At 40.9% G+C, this 14736-nt stretch overlaps 1 protein-coding gene across 1 annotated transcript in view; it reads right to left on the bottom strand.

Annotated features, from left to right (window-relative positions):
• Positions 1-14736, bottom strand: part of slc30a7 (solute carrier family 30 member 7) — a 37554-nt gene continuing 22818 nt past the window's right edge. The window contains exons 9-11 of the mRNA XM_066692643.1: positions 4117-4207; positions 3534-3683; positions 1-963 (exon numbers count right to left, since the gene is read on the bottom strand). Coding sequence (XP_066548740.1) covers positions 916-963; positions 3534-3683; positions 4117-4207 — 289 coding nt within the window. The 3' untranslated portion in view covers positions 1-915. The remainder of the gene's footprint in view (positions 964-3533; positions 3684-4116; positions 4208-14736) is intronic.

The raw sequence follows: 14736 nt of genomic DNA, 5'->3' as shown, positions 1-14736 counted from the left end.
TTCAAGGATTTGGAAGCCGTTTATTACATTACAAAAAAAACAAAAACTGTCCTGTTGCACATTTAAAAAACTGAAGAGACCGAGGGAGGAATTAAAAATAATGTGTGCACTTCTTTTACTGTACATCTGTCTCCCCCCACCCCATCATTTCCTGTTGGTCAGCACACACACACACAGATGGCAGAAGTGTGTGAGTGGGTGTATGTGTTTTCCACAGACATGTTTGCATTTAAGAACGGTCAAGTGGCATTCTTGGGAATATGCCAGAACACTTAAAAGCCTTCGTTGGGGACGTATGTGGAGCTGTACGCCAGCTCTGGAAGGGCAGGGCCCAGACCCTAGCTGTCTGTCAGCAGTCAGGAATACTGGTTGGGTGCAGCTCCTGCATAGGCCTAGTTTGTCCACACACCGCCCCCGATTGTCCATATCCATAATGATTTTAAAAAATGAGGAACAAAGAAAAAAATAAAGAAAAAGGCACTTTGGCAACCAAGAATACAGTTTGGCTCAGAACGTCTGCAAAGTACAAAATAACCAAAAAAATGTGTGATGACATTAGTTGTCAAGAAGACATCTGCTTTAAAAAATAAAAATCTTAACTGAATCCATGACATAGTTACAAATCAATTTTGACTGCTTGCTTGAGCATAGTGATCATCTGATAAAGAAATAATAGATTCCATATTAGAGGGAAAAAAAATAAAAATAAGTGTGTGCAGAAATGGGAAATCACATTATTGGCAAGTTTTTTGTCTGTTGTTTTCCCCCCCCAAGAGTGTCCAGTGAAGGTGCCCCCCATCTTGGTCCCTTTTTGTTGGATGGAGGCACCTGGACCCAGAGTGAGGAGAAGTCCATTTCACTGATCCTTACAGTACCGAGAAGGCTTTGGTCCCAGGACTCCTACAGAGAGGTCCACTACATAGCGGCGACATCAATCTGGACATACAGTTGCCTTATTCCTGCCTGTAAACAACCAACCAACAGACAAACAAACAAATCCGTAAGTTGACAGAAAAGACACGAACATCTAAAATGAATGATGGTTAATATACTACTGATTTGCACCATCGTTGTAGTAACAAATAACATGCACAGGAATAAAAAGTCTTAAAGCTGTTCCAAACTGAAAACTGTGAACTTTTAGATCCCTGGCTTCTGGGTTTTACTATTACTGTTACTATACTATTATCATCATTAGTCATATTAATAGTTCTAAGTACCACAATTCTTACCCCCCCCCCCCCCCCCCCCCGACATTTTTGTGCAGTAAGAGGTCTCAGCTGTTAACACGTTCTCTCTCACAGGATCGCGTCTTTTCATCACGCACATTTCATCACCGGCAACTGTTCATTACACACAGTCTTGTCTCTTTTGATTTACATCGAATATTCCTTAATGTCCTACGACATTACAGACTTTTAGACCGGCAGTTGTAGTCGGTTTTTCAAAGTACATATTCAATTCAGTAAATAAATACAGAGGGTTATTTGTGCAAACCTGTTTTTTTTTTGCACTGATGTATAGAAGGGAAATAGTATTTAACAAATACTGAAACCACTCCACACAGGTCCCCTTCGGTTAAAGTAAGAATATTGAAGTGTAATTCAAAAAGATGCCCAAAAGAGCAGTTTATTCACACAATAGAATAAAATTAATAAATAGGTCAGATAAAAGGAGCATTATGTGCATAATAAAAGTTGTCGATTCCTGAAACACGTGATTTTCATATATTATTATTATTATTATTAATTGTATAGGCAGATTTGCACCCGATATCTCTCTTCAGCCTGTCTTGATCGGCTCAGCAAATTTCTAACTTTCCTGTGGAATTCAATCTTGATCACGTTGCAAACCCAGATCTCTGGATCAATGCTTTGATCAGTCACCTGTTTGATCATGATGCTAATTATTAGTGTAAGCACTGTAGTGTTGAAAAGCAAATTTTCTGCATTCACACGCACCTGTAAGACGGAGCCATTTTAAAGCACTTTCGATTGATGCTATTTTTATAACTGGTTATTTAGGTTTTTTCATTGTATAAAGGTCAATTTATACTGCTGCGTAGGTACGTGTATGCGACGCAGAGCAGGGGTTTGTGGGTAAGCGTAGCCCGCAGAGGTGCCGGCGCGCACTCCTCCGAATTCTCAAAAGCGCATTGCGTGTCTCTGCGGTGCTGTGCGTGAAGCAGCACTGAATGGTTGAGCAGGAGATTCTGACAGCCTCGGCCAATCGCTCAGTGCTGGGGCGACTGGTGTATGATGTCTGGGTGTAGGCGCTGCAGTAGGTCAGAAAAATAACGTGGTGACATATGAAAGTATTTAAAATGCACCTCCTCATCCACGAAATGCATTTGTGCACATAATGAGTATTTTGTCCCTCAAACTGCACATTAATATAATTCACATTTCGTGAACATAACTCACAGTTCTGGGTATGCTGACAGACACCTATGCGACTGTCTGCATACGACGCCCCCACATGTACGCAGAGATGCAGAAGTATAAATCAGGCTAATATATGTGCATACTGATTTATACACCAGCTAACACAGTTGATAGCTAAAGGTTAATATTATTATTTGTTTTTGTTAATGTAGCCTATATGCGCACATGAAGAATTGCAGGTGATCTCGCTCGTCTGCCTGTCCTCTGATCGGCTCAGGAAGTTTTTAACTTTCCTTTTGATTTCAATATTTTGTATTGGTGTAGGGCAGGCGACAGGTTGCTGGTGTTAGCATTTAGACTGCTGTTGGCTTCAGCATCTATACAGGACTGAAGGAGCCCCTCACCTTCAGTCTGCTGTCCGGGCGCACAGAATAAAGACACTGCCAGGTTACTAAATGCAACACACACAGCCCTGTTGAAAAGCATGTTTTCTGCATTGATCTACACAGCTGTAATAGACGGAGGGAGCCATTTCAAAGCACTTCACGTTGTATAAAGTAAAAAGGAAAAATGTATTTCATATTCATACGTTTTTTTTATTTTATGTTGTAAAATATAACGTGTCAATAATAAGTCCTATTTTAAACACCCCCCTCTTCCCTGTCTCTCTCTCTCAACGAGTTAATATTATTATTATTAATAATAATATTCACCTGATGTACTGCACATTATGTATTCATGTTGGTTCATATGTAAGTATTCCTCCCTGGAATATTAGGTCATGTAAACAGCTTCCTTCACACTGACTGCAGAAAGTCTGCATGACTTGAACGCACCCATGTAAACAAGCCGACTGAGTGATGCATTAATGTGTTAGTCTTGGAAAACATAACTACCATCACTGTAGGATTTTACAAGTCTGTTTTGGAACCGCAGGTCATTAAAAAGTATTCAATCTAAATCAAAAGAGACTTTTGTGTGTAGTTAGTAACTGAATATGCAAAGTGCTGATGAATATCCCAATTGGTGATGAAATGTACCCCCGTGACAAAGTGTGTGTGATGAAAAGACGTAGACCCCTCTCTCACAGTGGCAGCAAGTAACATCAAACCCCATTTGAGTAGTCCGCTTTGTAGCCCACTGCTTTACCTGTGTGAAAATGTTGTGAGTCTGGCTTAAAATCCATCGGGCATCAGCATCAGGGGCAACAAGCAGCTTTAGAGTGCCAATGTAAATGTCTGTGCACAGGGTCCAGAAGTGTGGTTCCTGTAAGTTGTAGACTCCCTGAAGGTGTTGGACCTGCAAGGAGAGAGCAGTACATACCGTCTATCAACAGGGCAATGGACAACAATGCTCCCTGATCAGTAATGCCAACTGTGCCCGCCCCCAGCACGTGCAGCTGGATTCTGGGGAAACCAGTTCCACTTGCCTTGGCACTCGAAGGTGCCACTGTATCCTTTGCGATGTGTCCACCGAACATCTCAGCTAGATAGGAAGGCACAGTTGCAATGAGCAATAGTACTTAAATGACTATTGAGGTGTTATGGGTTTGTACAACAGGGGGCATAGATTCACAAGGCCGGTGAGATATTTGAGGAGTACAGAATAAATGACAGCCTTGGGAGGGTCTTGCTCCTCCAGGGACGTCTGGGGGCAAGCTCTGAGGACCCCAGACCCTAGCTTCAAGACCCACTTGTTATCAGAATCTGGGAGGCCTGGATCTCATACTCACCCGCTGGTAGCATTCTGGGAGAACGTGGTCGAGAGAGGGAGGGGTGCGCTGCATCAGTATGCCAATGGATTCCTTCAGCAGAGGCACCACACTGGGAAAGAGGGGAGAAGGTAGTTAGGGAAAAGACCAGCCTTTTGCTGTCCGAACAACAGCAGGTATTCTACTTATTTATTTTTGTCTTATTATTATATCAATGTAATATTTTTGTCCACTGGTTTCCTGAATCTACAATATGCTTACTTTCACGGTTTGTAAAATGTGTGTGGTATGTTTGATAAAGGAAAGAAATTAAATAAAAAAACAAAACAGGAATTCTATACCTCTGGCCACAAAGTATTCACACTTGCCAAGTCTGATAAAAGTTGAGAGCCACTGTACTGTGGCAAGAGGCAGTGTGCGACCTCTTTGAAGCACAAGCTCAAGTGAGGCTTGTAGGTCAGCCAAACCTGTACAACAGTCCAGAAGGATTTCAACATGATTGACTAGAGCTCGATGGTGACCGCTGACTACAAGAGGACAATAACCAAGAACTGAACAAAACAAAAGAAACACAAATCAAACCAGAATCAATCTTGCGGAGCCAAGAGGGATATAATCCTTTGTTGATATTCCCGTTCAATGACTGAAATTTCGGGCTCTGCGAGACATCAGCAAACAAAGGATTTGCAGCAAAGGAGAATTTATTGTTAGGTCAGGCTCGCTGCACTCTCTACATATGCAATGGGTGTTTATCTAAACCAAAGGCAAAATAATCCCACTCCAGGTCCAGTATCAGAAGGGGACAACGGGCCTCTTTGGATCATTGATTTTCCACAGCTTCTCATCTGAACTCTCCCGCCAAAGAGGAGACAATCTGCCACAAAAGCAAATCTGGGAACCATGCCTAGCATATCTCAGGTTTATGATCAGATGCAATTAAAACCAGTTAATTTTTTTATGTAAGTGTAAAATCAACCTTACAATGTTCAAAAGCAACTGGAAAGCAACCAACATTATGCCTTAATTATTGCAAAATATGTTTTTACTTTCCAGTCTCTGGCCTCCTTTACAGTGGGTGTCCTTCATGTTCTGGGAATGCATCAGCAGGAGGCCTTTTAAGATCAGCCAGTTTCAACAGTCTGGCTTGAGTTGTCTTTCCTTAAACAACCAGTCCAACCTTAGCACAAACCAGCACGGTTCTGCGTATGTGATGCTGTCTGAGCGAAGACATGAGGAATGGATGCTGCTTACGCTGACCCCGCACACACACACGCTGTCTACCTCCTGCCTCCTCCTTCTGCAACCCTTTCAGCTGCAGAGGAACACATACTGCGCTCAGCTGCTGAGGTAGACAGCCCTGTATTCACCATTGAGGTCTGCAACATACCTCTCTGATGAACTGATGAAGAGCCTATGGAGCAATGTGTATCAAATGTCATATGCAGACCTCTCCCCCCCTCGAATGAAATCATTTAACTTTTTTTTTTTTTTTTAAAGCAAGCCTTGCTATTTTGCGAGACACTAATGATGTCCTGTGTCTTCTTCCAAACCCCAGGCCGGCCACTGACAGATCTGGAAACCATTAGAGGGTTCTGAATTGGCATCCTCCCCTCATTGACGTAGACTAACTCATGGCTCTTGGCTCTCCTGAAACCCAACATTTACAATCACCTATCACTAACATTTGCTACTTATTTTCTTACCCCCCCACCCTCTTCCCACCAACATGTACTTTGTCATGAGCAAGTGGAAATAAAAGCATGTGGACCCTTTTATGAAAATTCAGCACAGGCTCTGTATTGTGGCAGTTTTCCCATGATCCTCCTCATGGTTGCAGCATGCATTCCCTTTGCTTTGGTTCCTTATGGTTTGTATCAATGTTTTCTACTCATCTCCATACTTTACCACACAATGCTTTCCCAAACTCTACTGTTGTTCTACTATGGTATACTACAGCCAACTTTATAAATGCAGGAATGAGAAGTGACTGGGAGAGGGTCTTCGCAGATGCATGACATTCAACAGTTACTGCAGATTGTAGCTTAAACGAACTAATCTCTGAATTTGTAAGCTAAAAGGTTCAAAAAAGTACTAGACAGAAAAACTAAAAATGTGGAAAAAATACTGACCAATAACTTAATTTATACATCCCAAATGAGATCTGACATTGTGGGCCTACAGGTCAACTAGGTATGCCATAGAAACTAAAACCATTTTAGCCTCAGGCCTGTTCCCAGCCTCCCTCTGGAAAAAACAGGTTTCTTAGCTTCCAAGAACAAGTGAAAACGCAAGATCCCTATATGTGACAGCCTGTGTATTCTGGCGGATGATGTCAAAGACTTTGTGAAAGAATAGCTCAACCTTGGAGAGCCATGAGGGTATTTCAAAAGCCTCAGTGAAGGCAAGTGGTTTGACAGGAGATAACCAGGTCAAACAGTGTCCATCCTTGCCAATTCTCTGCGACCTGCACTTAAACTAGATCGGAAATGCAAAATCACTGATGAGAATGCAGAATTTTAACCTACATTTCTGAGCGTGGGTTACTTCCAAAACAGACAAAGAATTAAAATTACACCAATGTAAGCATGCAAGTGCTAATATAAATCCTTAAGATGATCCCTTTTTTGCCCTTCAGATACCAGTCTGTACAGTATGAAAGTCCAGCCCTTTGAAAGTTTAAGACTGTTCACATGTCCAACCAAGAGTCAGTTTCAAAAAGGGTAAAGAAGGGTTGTTCTCCAAATTACTTGCTGGGCTGAAAAGGTTCTGCAATCCCTAGGAATGTTATGGTTTACTGTGCACACATCTCAGGGACACGCCAGAATGCAGTTCCTTGAAGCTGGACCACTCCCTTAAGAAATTATGAGCCGGATACCTTTAATCTCTCTGGACGTGTGGCTTTAACAGTTGGGTGTATATCACAAGGTTAAGAGCGAGTGCCACATCTTGCAGCAATGCACTGTAATGACACTGGCATCAGTACATTTATATATGGCACATAATGTCAATTAACATTTTTGTTAAAACCACCCAGGTTTTCATTAGGAGCTTTCAAGAAAAGAAAAGGAGGAAAAAAAGCCTGCCAGTAACACATAGATAAGGTTATTTTTCTGAAATTAAAATTGATTATACAATAAAGGGATTCAACCTGCTAACCAAGCAAAGTGCATTATCTTGGTGTCACTTCAAACCACACACAACCTTCTGTAATTATCATACATCTGGAAGACAGTTTTTAGATTTTAAAAGGTTTATAATGCTGAACAAGCCTCAAAATGACCAGCACCAGCCCTACTGTGGTGGTTGAGAAGACACATATACACCAGTTACCTGACTACCAACATTCAAAACTAATCATTCAAAAATTCAGAGAAACCAATCGTTTCACGGCTTCACAAAAATATCCATCCATATACATGTTTAATTACAGCTTCATCAAGGGCAGGGTCGTGGTGAGCTGGAGCCTGACATGGCAGAAACAGGTGTGCAAGGCAGGGCACACCCCGGAAAAGATGCCCGTTAACACGAATAGATCTCCGAGAACAACTCATTTTGAAACTACAGAAATAAGCCCAAGCTATAGAAAAGAGGTAAATACATCATGAAACTCGGCACCCCTTCAATGCTGCAGGGGTTGCACACAACCGAGCTGTACAGCAGCTCCCCCAGCTCCTGCAGTAAGAGCATGAACATCCTGCAAAACAGATTACAGCTCCCCTCACTGTACAAAGCCAGGCTAACAGTTACTGGTTCCAGTATAGCAGGACTATCAAAGCACACATCTGCAAGAAACACTTTGAAGGAAGAAAAAAATATATATACTGTATTGCTTTTTGTAAGCCTTGGAAAATAAACATTCTGCATTCAGACGTTTCGTAAGCCCCACCTCCCGGCCATACACTGGTAACTGGTTTTTGCTTGCAAAGCTCTGCAAAATGTTTGTTTTTCAAGCTGGATTCTTCCCCAGGATTGTCACTGCAGGTGCAGGGCCTCCTATGCAAGAGGGCCGTTGCCGTCTCTGTGGTTAGCCAAGCTTTGCCTCTGTGGTTTCAGCAGCTCGTGGAGAAGGTTGTTCAAAGACAGACCCAAACCAACAAGCAGGAGTCACTCTTCACACAGACAAGGGATGAGGGGGGGGGAGAGAGAGAGACACCCATCAAAAGCTGGGGTGTCCCCATTTTAGAGGGAATGGTTTAGGTAGTGAACTGTTGGCTGCTCTCTCCTTTTCATCATTTGGGCTTTTGGGGGACACTAACCAACATGTTGTTGTCACACTGAAAAAAAAGTACAGATAAAACGTGTCTGGCAAAGTTTAGGCATCGTCTCCTTAAATTGCTTGCAGGCATTTTTTCAAAAACAAACCAAGTTGTTCAGCTCAAACCTTCTCTTTGCAAAAGGTTCCTTTATTCCACGTGTCTTGGTGATTCAGAGTGTGAGATCAGACAGTTGGAAACAGCCCTCAAATATACCTCTTGCAGAACAGCCAGCTCAGCCTAACCTGGCAAAACACAAGAGATTCTTCCAGTGGATTAGACTATGACCTAAACACCAGTAAATAAGGATTTATGCTTTGCATATGCAAGCTGACTAAGCATCCAGTCCTCTATATTGAAGTCAGGGTATCACTTTAAAGCATTTTTGCATATGTGATTATGACTTAACTGGAGGGATTTCCTAGTGCTAAGACGCATGTGGGCTTGGTAGATTTTAACATTTATTTCTGCCATCCCTACGCGCCTGTAAAAGCTGTAATCATGTCCCTTTTCCCCATTAAATCAGATATATACGGTTGCATTTCTTAATTCCTTTCCATTAAAAGGCAGCTGTTTAAACTGCAATCAGTTGATAAAGCACGTAGCTATATTTAGGACCCTTCTAGGTACTGCAGTTTCTTTTTCTCTCCGTAGGATGGAGCGAGGAGCATTTATGACAAAGCATGTCTGTGCAGATGGCCTTTCTTCACAGATGTATGCATGATCTGGGGTTTTCTGCACACATATTTCACCATTCCCACTAAAAAAACAGAAACCCCACTAGGCTACCAAACAGTTTATAAAAAACATGCCAAGAAATGTAAGTGTTCAACATCTGCTGATCAGCTGCTTGCATAGAAGTCAAATAAAAATAAAAGCACAAAAGGGCACAGGCTGATTCATGTGCTCATCGTGCCTTGGTTGGTCAATCCAACAATACAAACAGGAAAGCACAGTGTGCAGCCCCACTGGGCGTTTGAGATCAGTTGATTGTTTCAACATTTCCTCTAACAGGCCTGGCTCAAACGATAACCTGTGACTCATGTCATGCAAATGGGCAACCACACTCAGCTTCATAAGATTCACAAATGCAACTGGGCGAGAATGTGCATCAAACATTATGAAGGAGTCGGTTTTGCCAAGCCCTCGCTTCCCGGACAAATCCTTCTGATCTGGATTTCCCCATAGCTGGATAGTAACCCCCTCCCCCATAAACAAAAATATATTGTAATACTACTATGGTCTACAGCCATGGTTATCGGTTCCTTTCATTTATCCACTTCACTCAACACTCCAGATGTGCAAAGCACTGTTAGTCAAAATCTCATACTTTTTTTTTCCTCTTTGGTGAAGAAAATATTTTATATATTTTATATAGTCAAGACTTGTATGTAACCATAGCAATTGGTTACTTTCTATATGTTGCAAGAAGTGCTAAATACATTCCTTTCCATTCAAAAATACTCTTCAGAAGGTAAAAATACAAAGATATAAAAAACATGAAATGTATATATTTTTTTATAACACACTGAGGCCTACTAAAGTGGGGGCAAAACTCTGAATTCCACAAATCTGGATTACACAACTGTCCCTCAATTCTGTCCTTACAGTGCATCACAACACACACATAGTTCAGAACGAGCTGCCGAGCCCCGTGTTTACATACGGCCAAGCTAGAATACAGAGAAAAAAAACAAGCATGCAGCTTCTACCAAAATCTCAGAAGCACAGAGTACGGTAGTGCAAGCAATGTGGGGCAAAGATCAGCCAATCTCCACCCCACGGTTCAACTAACAATGCACACGAACTTGAAGGTCACAGCAAATACAATACCCAGATTTCTCTAGTAAAGAGAATGGCATCAGTAGAAATTAACTGCTTCCATTGCACCAAAAGCAGCAGCACAGCCAAATTGCTTTTGACGGACGTGAAAGGTGTATTTGGGACGCATTCAATTTACAGGGATAGTTTCCTAATGAAAACAAGGTTGACTTGACTGGGGTCCTGTCACTGTCACTACACTTTGAGGAAAGCCAGACAAGAGATTCAACGCTACTCCTTTCAGAGGAGGATGGGGGAAAAGCAAAATAAAAATCTGTGAAGTGTTGGCGTTCTGCCATGACCCCTCTGACCTGCTTCGAAGTGCTTTTCACCGTTACTGGTAGGCTGGGGACACATGGGAGCCCTGAGCAATGGGAGTTTTCAAATGTGATAAAAAGACAAGTAAGGCAGAGCCATTACTCAAGAACCATTATGTTTCATTGAGCAATCTTGTTTGATCTGCAAATGGGTGGTCAGACCACTTTCCTGCCTTATGTTTTCACCCCTTTTAAGACATTCCTGAGTTAGAGGGAGTCCAGGCTTCATGAGTGCTATTCAAGACTCCCTCCTTGAACCTGGCTAGTCTCAGGTCAAGCAAACCTTTCAGGATGGTGTGGATGCCATTGATTTGGGTACACCCCCAAGGAATGAAGTACAGTACTTGACCAGGTGTTCAATAGGAGGCCCTTGCTTAACCTAGAAGAGGACTCAAGATCTTAACTGAAGCTTAGGTCTGTGTACATGGACTGCTTTTCAAAAATCTTTCCTTTTTGTGCAGCATTAAGCATTCTGTTGTTGTGCAAGCACAGAATGCAGTGGAGAGATTATGCCACTATAGATATTACAGTGAATTCGCATAATGCACACATTGAACTCAAATTCAACTACATACTCGAGAATACATAAAAAAAAGCAAAACAAAAAACACACCTTTAAGTGTCACCAATGCAGTCAATTAGTGATTGCCCCAGAGTTAGCGTGAGATGAATCTGCTGTTCCCTCAGTCAGTCTCACACAGCACAGCCAAAAACCAACTCACCATTTCTTACTTGCCACACTGATCTTGAAAATGTGAAATGTCACTATATTTTTCCATTATAATTCAATCAACATAATTCCTTTACATCGGAAAGTCAAATCATTCTAATTTTTGCCCCCCTGATTTCAAAAGTACAAATCCAAGTTCAACTAAATTAATCTGTCTTTTAAATTTGAACTTCCCACAGAAGCTTCATTGTAATTAGTGTTGAAGAACTAAAGCCATGATAAAATGTAGACATTGTGAAAAGTAATTGATTCCATCATGCGGTCCTATCTGTGAAGAAAGCCACCGGGCTAGGTAATATTCTAACAAAGATAATGACCCTTGATTTCCAAGTATCATTAAACTGTGCTTTTAGTTAGTTTCAAATAAGATTAATTTGGCAGAACTGAAGTAATTGAAATAGTACATAAGCATGTCAGACTGCTAGTGTTCTCAAATGTGTTCAGAACTGTAGTACACAGTAATGATATGAATATAGCAGTAATGAACACTGCAGCCTCCAGGTTGATTAGTGTGGAGGGCTTTTAATGGATGAATTACTCTTAGGGTCCCTTCACTTCTTGCTATAATGGTTAGCTAGCATGGAATCTTCCACATAGGAGCAACAAGAGAACCAAGACCGAAAAGACAGAACACATGCTCTTAAAAAGGGATGCACTTGAAATCTTGAGTGTTTTGCGAACTGAAAACAAAAAGTAAAATCTCACACAGCTAGTCTGTTTAGTTTAGCTCTTGCCATTTTAAAGAACCTCTTATTTTCAACCAAACCAAAAAATAGTCCAACTTCAAAGCAGCACCAAAAACCCACCATGAGGAGGGCCCCTCAAAAGTAAGGGGGGCTTTCTGGTTATAGGAAACACACACTAAAGAATGTGCTGTATTATTGCTTTCTCCCAAAAAGCTTAACCACATTGTGATTAAACATTAAAATCACCCTCCCAGAATATGATCAGGTTTATTGTTATAATTGTTGCAAAGTCCAAGCCGGGCTGAGCCCCCCGCTTTTTTTCTTTTTATGTAGTGTGCGCTGATCATTTGCAGTAAAATGCAAAACAGATGTGTTCTCTCTGAACAGAGGTTACTGAGTTCCAGCTCCAATAGGGACAAATGCGGGTATCGCTGTCTAGGAACAACATTCGACTAAGCCATCGAAATGGCACACTTTAGAACCTGTTATTATCAAAATGCAAGCATTTGGGTAATTATAGTTTTCCCTTTCGCAAATTGAAAGCATGGAATTTCCAGAGCAGAAAACCACAATGCAGAGATCTTTCAATTATTCTTTATCCTTTATTCTTCTTGTTTCCACTCAGAATCACACTCCCAAGTTTGGAAACATCTTTGAATTTTCATCTCAGCTCATCGATACTACTCTGGCACTAAAACAGGAGAGATACAGGCAGTTACAAACACCATACATTCTGGTAGATGTGCATGTAAGCTTGTGTGCTGCTTTATGTCATACAGCCAAAGTACAGCAGTGTAGTAAGGAATGTAAGCCATAGGAGGTGAAGAAGGCAACCTGACCAACTCTTAGCCAACAGAGTTTCTGTGGCCTGGAACAAACTTGGCATTTTTTTCAAAGCTGAATCGTTGGGAATATGAATATCATTAGACTGAATGTGACATTTGGATCCATACATTACTTTAACCAAAATCTCTTAACTAGGTGATTCCAAATGGGGAACAAAGTAGACAAAGGTGGCTATGCCCTAGCTCAAATTCCATTGAGTGTTGTCTGGTTTAGAGCATCCAATTGGAGCTTTTACAGGTTTAGCCACTTGTGAAGGCACTTAAGTCTTGCAAAAACAAGTAGTATGGTTTCATTTTAAAAGGCAGCTAGAATGGCATGAATGACTAATTTCAGAGATGCACAATGCACGATGAGTGAAAAAACATCCCTTATTCAACCTAAGCGCAGTGTTATTGCGATAATCATGAACAAGGGGACAGAGCGCTTGTTGGTAATGCCCCAAAACTGGCCAATTTGAAAATGGAAGATAAAATAGTGTCAATGCTTACATGGTGGGAATGTGCCTATACAGCCAGAGCTCTAAAATGGGGGAGCCCCAACCAGGACATACATATTTGTGAAGAACGACAAATATAATCCATGAGGTCACTGTAAAACTGACATTTACTCAGTGATGCAATCCTATCAGTTCATTAGAATCTCAGGTCTTTAACCTCAGCATAAGCAAATTAAATTGTCAAGGTGTAACATGGGTTAACACATCTAGTTGAAGTTATGCACCCTCTCTCATTGATGTTTACTTTAGTATTCCATAGTCCATAGTATAACCACAGAGAAGTGCTTGAAAGTGGTAAAAGCATTGAGAGGTACAGTGGTACATGACGCAAGACATGGGAAAGCAAAAGTACATGCACGCTATAACTGGATTTTAATTAAACGTCCTGGTGTCCTGACAATGCTCACAAAAACTTTTACATGTCATTGGTTTTTAGCTTTCCCTTGTTTAGACTCACTTAAAACTCTTAAAACCTTTGAAATAGACAAGGCAAAACGTATGTGATCGATCACATAAAGAAGCGAACATTTATATTGGTAAACCCTCATTACTGGTAACTACATGTAATACGGTAATGCTACTATAGTGTTTTCTGGATGACAACGTAAACGAAAGGCACTGAGAGCACACGTGAAACCAACACGAATTTGACAAATGATAGGCACATGTTTCTTAGATTTACCCTGCAGAAATAAATCCCTACCTTGAAAAATTTGCATTTAAAAAGGAATCCCATACAAAAAAACATTCTACACACAATGTTACCGTGTGATTAATTTATTTAGCAGACACGTATTGTAATTGATTAAGCTTATGTGGAGGTTATCCAGGGGAAAATGCGGACACTGAATTTGTGAAAAACAGTTTGAGTAAGTTGTGGATCCCAGAGTGATGTAGGCGTATTCATAATTCTAAGTTTTAAATGTCCTTAAGAATAAGTTCTGACACATTAGTTACAACCAGCTAGCAAAATAGCCTATAGGCTGTCACTGTATATTTCATACTGATATACTAACACACAAGGCTACACAGGACAGATTTAAGCAACACAAATGGGCACTTTTAAGTACAGAACTGCAAGTTTCATTCTCCCGCAGAGAAATAATAATGGAAAATATCTGGGATACTTATTGTCAAATGTAAATCGGGATCATGAGGGAGAAGTCATACACATTTGTAATTTCTGTAAACATCTTACTCAAAAAGGAAAGGTAACTAGATGTAACGGCAGCAGATATCTGGAAATTAACACTTAACAAATACCATAATGTTTTAAAATATGGTCAGCCTAGTTATAACTATAGTAAGCTATGGGATACACTGACAAATTAGTGTGCTAATTTACTGTGGTTATCTTTATATTAGGGCTACCAAGGAGTGATTCTTTTCTACCAGCACAGTCAGTCCAGAAAGTCAAGGAAAAGTTCTGTAGAATCGTATTAAAAATATCATCCTTCGGCCCAGTCAGCTTTTGGTGATGTCAACCAAAACC

The sequence above is a fragment of the Amia ocellicauda genome, chromosome 19, assembly GCF_036373705.1.
Source record: "Amia ocellicauda isolate fAmiCal2 chromosome 19, fAmiCal2.hap1, whole genome shotgun sequence".
Lineage (NCBI taxonomy): Eukaryota > Metazoa > Chordata > Actinopteri > Amiiformes > Amiidae > Amia > Amia ocellicauda.
The sequence above is the reverse complement of the archived record's forward strand: the minus strand, read 5'-3'. Positions and strand labels throughout refer to the sequence as shown.